We start from the raw sequence: 13,405 nt of genomic DNA, 5'->3' as shown, positions 1-13,405 counted from the left end.
AAAACAACCCCGCTCCTAAAGACAGAGGTAAAATCGAATAAGGTAACCACCTCCCCCCACCCACATTAACCAAATCCCCCAGTTTATATATACATATATATACATACACATACACACATATATATATATATACATATATACACATACACACACATATACATACATCCCTCATATATACATAAAATAATAACAGAAAACAACTCCAAGGGGGGGGGGGGGAGAAAATCAAATCCCTCTCCCCACCCCCCATGATAATATTAAACAGTAAGGTAAGAGAAAAAAAAAGGGGGGGATATAAACCAAAGTGGGGGGGAAAGGAAGGCCAATATCCATTATGTCCTACAGTTTATCTAAGAGAGTCCAAGAATTCCTTAGCCTTTTCTGGTGATCCAAAGTTATATACAGATCCTTCATGGTTAAAGCGTAACATCGCTGGGTAGCGTAAGGAGTACTGTACATTTAAGTCCCTTAAACGCTTCTTCGCCTCGTCGAATGCCTTCCTCTTTCGAACCAGATCTTTGTAGATCATAGCTTGGGGGTCTTTTCCGAGATTTCTAGTGGCTTCTAGTAGTATCTGCCTCTCCCTGTAGCTCTGCAGCCGGCACAGGACCGGGCGTGGGCGCTGGTTCGAGCCGGGCCCGCGTATTGCTACCCGGTAGGCCCATTCCATCCTTACCTGGCCTGATCCAGCTTGCAGATTTAAAAGTTGTGGCAGCCACTGCTCCAGGAATGCTGTAAGCTGGCCTTCCTCTTCCTGTTCGGGAAGGCCCAGCAAACGAATATTTTTTCGACGACCTCGATTATCGAGGTCGTCAATATGATTTTCCAAGGTCCGGACTCGCTGCTCGAGAGTCCGGACTTGATCCACGGCCGATTGAGCGGTTGTCTCCGAGGTCGCGGCCTTTAGCTCCGCCCCTCCGGCTCGGCGTTGAATTTCTTCAATTTCACGGTCGTGCTTCTTCAGCGCGGCCGAGAGCGACTCCCAACGATTTCTGGATTCGACGATAAAGGCATCGATCTTCGAGTCAAGCTTGGAAAGCATTTCTGCAAGGCTTGTTACTGTAGGTAAGTCCCCCGGGGCGGCTGTGGACGGCTCTGCTGCAGCTGGAGAGTGTGGGGGAGGGGTTGCTGCTTGCTGAGAGCTGCGGGCTCCCTTCCCTTTAGTCATTTTAACTTAGGATAAAGTTGCTTAAACGTAATATTACACCACTAATTCAGTTACTAAACTATTATAAATGATTTATAAATGATTTGGTGAGCTTGGTAGGGGGTAGGTGACCCACTGTGCCCAAGTCTTGGGAGGAGCACTATAGACTCAGTCTTACTGGGTCGCCGCCATCTTGGATCCCCGAAAATATACTACTGATGTTTACAACAGCATTCACCAAGGCCCAGTTGTTGAATGTAGTAATCTTAACGAGGTGTTCTCCACACTTGTCAAATTAGATAACATTGTGGCCATGGAGCTGACTAAATAATGCATAACTGTTGCAATATCTTCCTTTCAGTTGGTGACAACAGTTTCTCTCTGCGGTTGTTTACCAGTTTCAGAGTTTACAGCTGGCCCTACCTAGTATTTGTGTTGTGAAGACTAAAAGCAGTCCAGTATGTTGGATGAGTTTGGCTTGCTTCTCTTCAATCAAAGCAAAGTGCTTTGTATTATTCTAATATTACGAGGGGGCATAGCTTTAAATTAAGGGGTGGTAGGTATAGGACAGATGTTAGGGGTTTACTCAACGAGTTGTGAGTTCATGGAATGCCCTGCCAGTAGCAGTGATGGACTCTCCCTCTTTATGGGCATTTAAACGGGCATTGGATAGGCATATGGAGGATAGTGGGCTAGTGTAGGTTAGGTGGGCTTGGATCGGCGCAACATCGAGGGCCAAAGGGCCTGTACTGCGCTGTATTTTTCTATGTTCTAATACAAGCGGCATTTCATTGTGTTTTTAAAATTCTATCTGTAGCCAAATGAAACTTGAGGACTTGGAAAATATTTTGACTAACTAATGGACTGAAGGCAGTTAAGCTGATGGCCTGCACCCAGAGGTTTTAAAGGAAGTGGCTGCACAGCTCAGTGGTGGCGTTGTTTGAAATATTCTAAAACTCAATGGATTCATGAGGTTCCAGCAGATTGGAAAATTGCCACTGCTCAAGGAGACAGAAAGCAGGAAACTACAGACCAATTAGCATATAATCAATTGTTGGGAAGATGCTAGGTTCCAGTATTGAGGAAGAAAAAGCAAGACATTTAGAAACGCTTCATGTAATCAGAGAGTGAACACGTTTTTTTTTTAAATGGGAAATCATGTTTCACAAATTTGCTCGAGTTCTTTGAGGAGAAAACAAGCACAGTTGATAAAAAGAAAGTCAGATGTTGTGTATTTGGATTCCCAGAAGACATTAGATAAGGTGCCACATAAAAAGCTACTAGGAATTCATGGTATTGGGGTAATGTCTTGTATGGACAGAAATCAACATGCAGAAGATTAACAGTCAGGATTAATAGGTCTTTTTAAATTGGAAAGACATAACTAATGGATTGCCATGAACATCAATCCTGTGGCCTCAATTATTTCCTATTTATATTAATGATTTGGAAGAGAGGACAAATTAGCTGACAATTCAAAAAATAAGTTGGAAGGCATGTTGTGATGAGGCATAATGAGTCTGTAAGGGGTTACAGATAGATTGAGTGAATGAGCAAAAATTTGGTAGATGGGGTTTAATACAGAAAAGAGAGAAGTTTGGTCGGAGAATCAAAAGGCAGATTATTTAAATGGAGATAGACTCCAAGAAAAGCACAGCACAGAGGGGTTCAGGTGTTCTTGCGCATGAACATGAAAGGTTAGCATGTAGGTGCAGTAAGTAATTAATACAAATGGAATTCTGGCCTCTATTGCTACACAGTTGGAGTTTAAAAACAGGGAAGAATAGTGTGTACAGTTTTCATCCTGTACTTAAGAAAATATTAGCAATGCAGGCAATTCAACAGAGAATCACTAGGTTGATTCCTGTGTTTGAAGAGGGTGAATGATCAAGAACAGCTGAACAGGTTGAGACTTCATTCATTCAATTTTTGAAGAATGAGGGAGTGGTCTTATCATTATATGGTATTTTGAAGGGGTTTGACAGGGCACAGGTTATGAAGATCTTTCCAGTAGTGGAGGACATCTCGAAATAGGGCACACAGTTACAGAATAAGGGAACACATTTAAAAGTGAAATATCAAGGAGCTTCTTCTCCCAGAGGGTTGTGAATGGAATTCTTCACCACAGAGAATAGTGGAGGGTAGATCACAAAGTAGTAAGAGGTAAATAGATTTTTTGAAATAGAGGAGTTCAGGGCTATGAGAAACTGGGACTAAATAGGAATTAAGGTTTAGGGCAGATTAGCCGTGATTTTAAGGAAAGGTAGGTCTGAATATCACTTTTTAATTTCTTGTGCATTATGTTGTTATGTGGAGAGTTTTTCAGTCAGCAGAATTATCCAGTCCTTTAAAATCAACCTTTAAGTCAATCTTAAAAAAAAGTGAAGTTTGGAGTAAGTGGTATTAAATTTAAATACTTGGAGGTGACAGTGGGAAGAGAGGGGTCACTGATTTGTTTCTCACCATTGATTATGTTCTAAATATGTTAAGCCTGTGGTCTGAGCAAAAGAGGACCACAGTGCTTTATTTCCAACTTTAGAATTCCAAATTATTCCAAGTTATCAATCTTGGTAATAAGCTTTGGTAAATAGCTTAGTCATATTCAGAGAGGAGAACCTCATGGTTGGATTGAACGGAATGCAGCATGTTCTGCTGACAATGACTTTTTTTCCATAGCTATCTAAATACAGATCTTTTCCTGGACCAAACTTGCTAACATTAGCTACCAACAGATGCGTGTGAAGCCAGACCTACAACGTTTTAGGTCTTTAAAAAGTATAATGTGGAGTGAACGGAAATCTTCTGAATTGAAATCTCACTCCAGATTTCCAAACAAATAAATATCAAAAATCTGGATTTCAGTGACAAAAACTCTCCAAGCTCTGAAAGGATTTCAGCATTTCTGAATGCTTTTCGAACTTTCAATCCGAGAGGATCAGAAAGCACCAGCCTCAAGTTCATTAACCATTTCCCTGGAAGCAGTTGTTATAATCACGTCAGCTTAAGAGAATTTATTTAGGAACTTAGGTAGAAGATTGTTGTAAAACTCCTGGGTGACAACAAGACCTCTGACTTTACCCTGCTGAAAGTGAGTTCTAAAGTGACGGAAGCTGAATGGTCAGTAATGTACTTGAAAAATAAGCAGGAGGCACTGTGAATGAGCGATACAGGGGAAGAGGGAATATCATGTATACAACATACATGTGGTTTAAAATACTTTAAAGTTACTTAAAATCTTCATTGCAGGAGGAAGATAAGACGACAAAGGATCACAAGATGATAACTGTCATACAGTGCAACAATATTAAAGTATTAACCAAATATGTCTCCAAATTAACAGAACCCATTTTGTTATCCTGTTTTTTGCTAAAAGTATTTGGCTATCTGAATTACCAAATTAAATATTCCACTGAACAGCTCAACCTTATGTCACGCGTAACTCATTTACTGTTGCTGAATTATTGAAATGATGATCAGACAACCATTATTAATGAGCAGAAATTTTCTCCAATATTAGAAAGTCAGAAGCCACTATTTTTGGTCTCCAATCCAAACTCCATTTCCCAACTACAGGCCCGGTCTTATTTATTCTGAATCTTCGTTTCCTGTTTGTTAAGCAATTTTCTATGCAACTCAATACACTACACCCAATCCAATGTGCTTTCATTTTACACATTAATCTCTTATGTGGGACTTTGTCAAAAGCCTTCTGAAAATCTCAGTGAACCACATCTTGAAAAATTCCAGTAGATTTCTCAAGCATGATTTCCCTTTTGTTAATCCATGCTGTGTCTTATTCTACCACTATTTTCCTATTTGGAAATCCTTTATTATACGCTAGCATCTTCTCCACTACTGACTCACTGGCCTATAATTCCATTTTCTCGCTACCTTCATTTTTAAGGAGTGGATTATATTACCCAACCTAAGATCTGGAGGAACGGTTCGAATCTAAAGAATCTAGGAAGATGACCACCAATGCATATGCAATTTCTCGGGCCACGTCCATAAATACTCTGCGAGATACATTATTAGGCACTGGGGATTTATGTCTTCAATCCTATCAATTTCTCCAAATTAATTTCTCTATTAATATAGATTTCCTTCTGTTCCTCCCTCTTAATAAACTCTGTATTCTTCATCGTATATTACTTATGTCCACCTTTGTGAAGGCAGAAGCAAAGAATTAATTTAGTTAATCAGCTAATTTTTTGTTCCCGATTATAAATTGCCCATTTCTGACCGTAAGGGACTTACATTAGTTTCCATCTATTTTTTCCTTTTATGTAACCATAGAAACTTTCACAATCAGTTCTAATGTTCTCCACTTACTCTCATACTCTATTTTCCCGTTCTTAATAAATCCCTTGGTCCTCTTTTGCTGGCTTCTAAATTGCTCCGAATCCTCAAGTCTATCGACTTTTCTTGCCAATTTGTATGCCTCTTTTTTGCATCTAATTTCCTTCTTTTTCTTCCTTCATAAGGCATGGTTTGGGCACTGTTCTCCTTTTACTCTTGCCTCAGACAAGAATCCTTTTTTGTTGTGTTTCACCCAGTTGCTCTTTGATGTTTGCCGTTGCCTATCCATTGTTATTCCTTTCAGTAACATTTCCCAATCTATCATTGCCAACTCATGCCTCATACAATTGTAGTTTCCTTTATTAAAATTCAGGAACCTGTTCTCAGGATCAACTACCTCATTACTCTCACATGCTGAAGAAGAATTCTGGCAAGATGCAGGATAATGTGGATAAATGTGAAATTTCTTTGGTAGCAAAAATAGGAAGGCAGATTATTATCTGAATGGCTCTAAATTAAGAGAAAGATATGTCCAACGAGACGTATGTCCTCATGTACCAGTTGCTGTATGCACGCAGGTGCAGCAAGCAGTTAAGAAGCTGAACCGCATTATGGCCTTCATAGTAAGAGTATTTGAGTACAGGAACAAGGATGTCTTGATGCAATTGTACAGTGCATTGGTTAGGCCGCACCCAGAATAGTGTGTGCAGTTTAGGACTCCTTATCTGAGGAAGGATGTTGTTGCTATAGAGGGAATGCAGCAAAGGTTTACCAAATTGATTCCTGGGATGGCAAGACTGACGTATGGGGAGAGATTGGTTAGGATCGTAGGTACTGGAGCTGAGAAGAATGCAGGGGAATCTCAAAAAACTATACAATTCCAATAGGACTTGACAGGTTACACGCAGGAAGGATGATGGCTTAGTCCAGAGAAAGGGGTCATAATTTAAAGATAACGGGTAACCTTTCAGGACTGAGATGAGGTGAAATTTCTTCATTAAGGAATGGACAGCTTGTGGAATTCACCACCACTGAAAGTGTTTGAAGCCAAAACATTGTATTTTTTCAAGGTGGTGGTAGATATAACTCTTGTGGCTAAAAGGATCGAGGAATATGGAAGGAGGGTGGGATTAGGATATTGAACCAATGATCAGCTATGGTCATATGGGATAGCACAGCAGGCTATGTTTCCATGACTGCTTTACTATTTCTACTTCTAATAATAGTTAAAAAACAGTTAATAAATATTCTTACACTACAAGAGCTTTTGTGAAATATTAGCCATAATTTGGAATTTCACATTATGTTTAAATGTGATAAATTCATTCTGAAATTGGGATTGCAAAATCTCAACAACGTTAACTATGAAGGTATGACCAGCAAGTTAACTATACTAGATTGGGAAAGTAGATTAAAGGCCGACAGACCCTTTGCCTTGCTAAATGCTTGCTTCACCTGCAGGTTAGTTTTTCAGAAAAGATTTACCAGGATGCTGCCAGGAATGAGGATTTGGGTTATAAGCAGAGGCTGGATAGGTGGAGACTTTTTTCACTGGAGTGTACAAGATTGAAGGGTGACCTTCAAGAGGTATATAAAATCATGAGAGGATAGATAAGGTGCATGGCAGGTGGATTTTCCCTAGGGCTGGGTATTTCAAGACGAGAGGGCATATTTTTAATGTGAGAAGAGAAAAACATTTGAGAGACACATGAAGGGCAACTTTTTTTTTTTACACAGAGTGGTTCATAAGTGGAATCGACTTCCGGAGGAAGTGGTGAATGCGTGTACAATTACTATGTTTAAAAGACATTTGGATAATTACATGAGTAAGAAATGTTTGGAAGGATATGGGCCAAGTGCAGGTAGGTGGGACTTTTTTTTAGTTTGGATCAGCTTGGAGTGTTTGGATTGAAGGGTCTGTTTCTGGTGCTGAATGACTCTGTGACACTTGTGTCCTTTTGGATGTCAACATTTTGTGACCTCTAGCCATTTCAGAAAAACTCTGCCCTTCTGTTTTTCCTTCCAAAGTGAATAATATAATAGTTATTCACATGACATTACATCTGCCATGTTCTGGCCCATTCACCAATCTGCATGCAGTCTTGTTGGACCTTCCTCATACCTTGCATTCCCAATTTGTTTTGTGTCAAGAACAGATTTGGCAATATTACAACCCAGATCTAAAGGATATTGTGAACAGTTCTGGCTCTATCGCTGATCTTTGCAATACCCCAGTGGTAACAATCTTCCATCCTGAGAATAATCTGTTTATTCCTACTATCTGCTTTCTGCCGGTTAACCAATTTTCAATCCATTGTAGTGTATTACCTCTAATCCCATGTGCTCTATGATATTGTTGTGGTTCTGTTCGCCGAGCTGGGAATTTGTGTTGCAGACGTTTCGTCCCCTGTCTAGGTGACATCCTCAGTGCTTGGGAGCCTCCTGTGAAGCTTCACAGGAGGCCCCCAAGCACTGAGGATGTCACCTAGACAGGGGACGAAACGTCTGCAACACAAATTTCCACCTCGGTGAACAGAACCACAACAACGAGCACCCGAGCTACAAATCGTCTCACAAGCTCTATGATATTGTTTTGCTGAACTCCCTTGGAGGATCTCATTGAAAACCTTCTGAAAATCAAAAGTATGTAACATTCACTGGTTCCCCTTTATCTACACTGCAGAATCTTTACAGATTCTGTAGAATTATGAAAGGTAACTACCATACATTCACTATCTCTATAGTTACCACCTTCAATACTCTGGGATGAAGCTCATCTGGTCTACAGGATTAAAAAAATAATTCTTCCATCCAGCAAACTTTGCAAATATGACCTTTTTATTATTACTAGTTTCTTCAGTTCCTCAGTTTCGCAAGTCCCATGGGTTATTCAGCGTTTCTGGGAGTTTTTCTACGTAATCTTCCACTGTAAAATCTGCTGTATCCACCTGTAATGAGCTTGCATTTGTCCTCACTAATTTTTTCTTTCCACATGCCTTTACAATATCCATCTTTGTTTTTCACTAGATTGCATCAATATTCTCTTTTCTTCTTCTTTATCATCTGTTTCTTTATTATCCTTTGCTGGATTCTAAATTGCTCCCAACCTTCAAGCTTTTGGTAGATGCCCCCTGCTCCAAAACTAGTTCCAATATCCCATTAATCTGAAACTGTCTATTCTGCAGCATGCTTTTAGCCACACACAGCACTGGAAGCAATCCACAGATGAGGTCCTTCTTTTTAATTTCTTTCCTAGCTCCAGAAAATCTGTGCATTGGAGCTCAAGTCTGTATTCCCTAGCCCTGGTAGGTTCCACAATCATAATATTGTAGATCGCAATCAAATCCCTTTTCAATCTCCATTGCTCTATCACTCCACATTCTTCAATGTGCATAGAACCTTGCAACTAAACTTCCTTATGCTTGGAATCATTCTGGTAAATCTGCAACTTTTAAAGAGCGCTCATGTCTTTCCCAATGTATAATGGTCAAAAATGGGCATAATACTCTAGTCGTGGTCTAACCAGAGCTTTACGAAGTTTTAGCATAACTGTGTTGCTTATTGTACTCAACACCAGTTATTCATGAACCTAGAGATCTCATATGGTTTGCTGACTGTTCTCTCAAAATGTCTGGTAAGCTCCTATTCACATGAACCCCAGTTCCCCAAACACGAAGTGGAAAGCTTGCAGGACTCTATCGAAAGAACATGACCGCGCATTTAATTGGCTAGCTCTTTCAAGGAACCAGCAGAGGCACAGCGCATTGAATGCTTTCCTTTTCTTAGTTACGATTGATTCTAAGCTGCCATGCAGCCTTAAAGATTTACCTTGTGGAGAAATTATTTTACCTACATAATGAACACAGGCACTCAAATATATGCCATATGAACCATTTGTCACTATGAAACTATACTGTATTGAAAGGAACACACAAATCAATATTTGTAAATGGCTGGAAGTGCAGTGAAAAAAATGAATATTATTGGATGAACGCTTTCCCCTTTTGGTCTTTGTGCAAAATACTTCACTTCTTAAATAAATGGAAACTTGATAAAATATCACCTTGTATGGTAAAAGGCAAATATGTTAGGTAAACAGGGTTATGAGGAAGTCATACAAGACTCAAAATGTCAACTCTGTTTCCTTTCACAGATGCTGCCAGATCTTATCAACATCTGCAGTATTTTGTCTTTAAACAGTTTCTTACCTTTATTAAATAATTTTATGAAAACTAAGTTCATCCTAATATGTACAAAAATATACATTAAAAACACATAGGATGAGACTTCACCCACCCAAACATCATTAGGTCTCACAGTTTGGAGAAAAGAAAACATACCTTGGCCACCTCCAACATTGTTTGCTGTGGGGGCAGGGTACAGACCTTTCCTTGTCGCTTTCTGCCATTTCTTCACAAGAAATTTCAGCCTGATGTGCAAAGTGGAATATAAAAACATTGAACCAAGTTACATACAAGGAGTTACAGGAAGTCTCAGCCTAATTCATTAAAAAAAAACAATTAAACCTTTAGAGATGGAGCAGTGGTTTTCAAGGACAAGGACAAGGTTTTTAGGGTAAATGTTTTTTGAGCACAGGTGGTCAGTAGTTTTAAAATTGACTTATTGTAAATAATTTGTTCTTCAAAGTGTCGGGAAGGATTAATTTAATGGTCAGCAGTTTAGTAAGGCATGGAAGCAACATAGCATTTGGGGAAATTTGAAAGAAAATGCCTGCAGCCAAAATGAAAATAACTATACCATCAATTTGAATGAACTCATACCTGGATATTGCAATGACCACTCTAACTGCTGAGCGGAACTTTGTTAATGGACGCCAGGTGGGCACGTGAATGTCTGTGGGAGAAGGATACACTCCCATACGGGCTATTAGACATAGGGTTGCCTGTTCACATTCCTGGAATCCCCCGAGAAGCAGCAACAGGTATTTCTTCTGATATACCAATGCCTTCCTGAAGCTTTCAGCTCGGAGGTATTTGCCATAAAGTCGCTGCATCTGCAGTAACAAATAACAAAATTTAGTAGAGAAAACTGGTAGTTGCACCATGCAAAATTGAACTTACAAAAATTAAGAAAATGTATTTCTATATTAAAAAAGGACCAGTCAGGAACAGCTTCTCAACACAGTGGCTCAGGTAACTAACACTGCAGTTCTAAGTGAGGACTAATGATTGAAATGTTTAAATCAGCTGACAACAGTGTCGAAGTGAGCAGCATATAGATAGTTATTATTGGGACAAATCATGTGACTGTGTGCAATAAATGCTCTGTTCCATCCACTGAGAATGGAACAAAACAAATTTTCTCTACGATATGACTTTATTACTGTTTAGAAATCATGATGAGACTACCAAATTTAAGTTCCAGTCTGGCAAGGGACCAGTAACTTTGTTTTGTTTAAAGAAAATAAAATTTAAGATCCCAGGTATTCACTCAGAGAATAAAACTTCAAGGTTTTAAACAAACAATCCTGAGCAAGGATCACTGGACCCGAAATGTTAACTCCCATTTCTCTTCACAGTTGCTGACAGATCTGCTGAGATTTTCCAGCAACTTCTGTCTTTGATTCTAGTTTCCAGCATCCAGTTCTTTCAGTTCTCATTAAAACATTGTCTCCTTTTACAAGGGATTTTAACTCTTCCCTCTCAAACGTCTAACTTCAACATCACCTTGGATGCCATTCAATGACAGTTCATATCCTGATAGTTTAATTTCTTCTACTGTGATTGCGTTCCACTGGATTCCAGAGACTGCACTCCAGCATTGAATCACTGGCACAATTTTTAGACAGCTAGCCCTGTCAATATGATCTCATGAGTTTTCCCCATTTCAACTGCACAAAACAGAACACTACTTGTGGGGTTTAATTCACTTCCACTCTCCACTAGACAAAACAAGCCACATTTCTTGGGGCTTCTTCGCAGGCTCCAACTGCTAAGCATAGCTCTCAGAGATACTTCCAAGGCTTAACTCAAGCGCTTAAATATTCTCCAGAGCTTCCATGAGTCCCAATTGTCCAGACAGCGCTATAGCAGATATTATTAGTGTTGAGTCCCTTGCCCACTTATGGGGCATCATCAAGTGGCTACTCTTGCCAATTCCTGCTGCCATGGTTTCCTTGATCTGTTTTCAAGCCACCATTACCATATCATTACACTACTCCAAGGATGGCCAACCCCTGCCAATCTCTGCATTAGGAATGCCAGAGTTGGCAAGTGTTGCCCATCCTACTTTGTATATGTGTCAGGACTATCAAGCCCATGCCAGGAATTATAGTGCTCAGCCTCTGCCCATAGAAAAGGCAAGTTTGGGTTTATTAACAAACCCTTTGGAATTAGAACCGGCAAAAGAGCAATTTTCTTCAAGTAAAGAAACTGATAACTTGAATTTCACCATACAAGTTAGAACTGTAACAAGTGATATGAATGTGTTTCTACCTTAGATTTTCCAAAATATAACAACATTGGATGCTTTACAGAGGTGCAAGTCAAATTTTCATGGTGCTCACCTTCATGCTGGAGGGGTCCAAAAGATCCTGCCGCAGAGGTCGATTTTCAATCTCTGCCATTACTCTAGCTAATTCTGATTCAGCGTCTTTTAAGCAATTCTGTAACCGGTTTCTTTCCTTCATCCAATTTGCCCTTTCAATATGTAGAACTACATCTGGGTGATCAATTGGTTTCTCCTAGAATACAAGATCACATAATAATGTTAAAGACAAAGCTGGAAAGTGATTGTTCTGAAATGAATTATGCTGCAATTTCCACCCTTCAGGGAAAGCGTTTTAAATGATACTTTGTCAAAAAGTAATTGGGTCTGATTTGCAGAGATCAGAGACATCCATATGGTGCTCATCCACCCATTTCAACACCCAACTTTGGATGTTGTTATTTCATTTACCTGTATGCTAGAAAGGAACTGCTGTGATTCATAGTTTGATTCAATCAAAGTCTGTAAGAGGTCTCTTATATCTTCAGGTTTGATATGTCCTTCCTGCCCCCTAGGAAGAGAAATGGAGTTAACATTCTTTCATTGCTGTGCCTTCAAAGAAATGCTTACATTTTATAAATGAAGACTCATTTTATTCTAAAAACCACAAGTTGCCTTTTCTCCAACTTATGACACGTGAAGTATTTCTCCATTTAACCTTGCTCCCAAAGAACAGACCATTGATAAATCACTGGTAAATCATTCCCAGTTCGATAAAACCAGAGAAGGAAGGAAAAGAAAGGGAGAAAAGTGAGAATGAAAAGGAAACAGGTAAAACAAGAAAAAAAACCTGGTACCTCTTTAAGAGAGATTTTCTGATACAAGAGGGTTTTACAATTGGGGGAAGGGTAAATACGATGCTGTAAGACAGGATCTGAGGAGCATAAGTTGGGAGCATAGGCTGTCAGGGAAGGATGTCGCGGAAATGTGGAACTTTTTCAAGGAACAGATACGACGTGTCCTTGATAAGTATGTACCTGTCAGGCAGGAAAGAGATGGTCGTGTGAGGGAACCTTGGTTGACGAGGGAGGTTGAATATCTTGTAAAGAAGGAGGAGGCAGCTTACATAAGGCTAAGGAAACAAGGTTCAGACAGAGTGTTGAAGGGATACAGGATAGCCAGAAGGGAGCTGAAGAAAGGGATTAGGAGAGCTAAGAGAGGGCATGAAAAATCTTTGGCGGGTAGGATCAAGGATAATCCCAAGGCATTTTATGCGTATGTGAGAAACATGAGAATGACGAGAACGAGGGTAGGTCCGATCAAGGACGGTAGTGAGAGACTGTGTATTGAGTCGAAAGAGATAGGAGAGGTCTTGAATGAATACTTTTCTTCAGTATTTACAAATGAGAGGGACCGTATTGTTGAAGAGGAGAGTATGAAACAGACTGGTAAGCTAGAGGAGAAACTTGTTAGGAAGGAAGATATGTTGGACATTTTGAAAAACCTGAGGAT

The 13,405-nt window shown here is 39.7% G+C and overlaps 1 protein-coding gene across 6 annotated transcripts in view; it reads right to left on the bottom strand.

Moving 5' to 3' along the window:
• Window positions 1–13,405, bottom strand: part of pcnt (pericentrin) — a 312,968-nt gene that overhangs the window by 7,500 nt on the left and 292,063 nt on the right. For all 6 annotated transcript variants that reach the window (XM_043693410.1, XM_043693412.1, XM_043693413.1 and 3 more), the window contains 4 exons: window positions 12,365–12,464; window positions 11,973–12,149; window positions 10,228–10,460; window positions 9,787–9,875 (listed from right to left, as the gene is read on the bottom strand). In XM_043693410.1, coding sequence (XP_043549345.1) covers window positions 9,787–9,875; window positions 10,228–10,460; window positions 11,973–12,149; window positions 12,365–12,464 — 599 coding nt within the window. The remainder of the gene's footprint in view (window positions 1–9,786; window positions 9,876–10,227; window positions 10,461–11,972; window positions 12,150–12,364; window positions 12,465–13,405) is intronic.

This window comes from Chiloscyllium plagiosum, chromosome 7 (genome assembly GCF_004010195.1).
Source record: "Chiloscyllium plagiosum isolate BGI_BamShark_2017 chromosome 7, ASM401019v2, whole genome shotgun sequence".
Classification (NCBI taxonomy): domain Eukaryota; kingdom Metazoa; phylum Chordata; class Chondrichthyes; order Orectolobiformes; family Hemiscylliidae; genus Chiloscyllium; species Chiloscyllium plagiosum.
The sequence above is the reverse complement of the archived record's forward strand: the minus strand, read 5'-3'. Positions and strand labels throughout refer to the sequence as shown.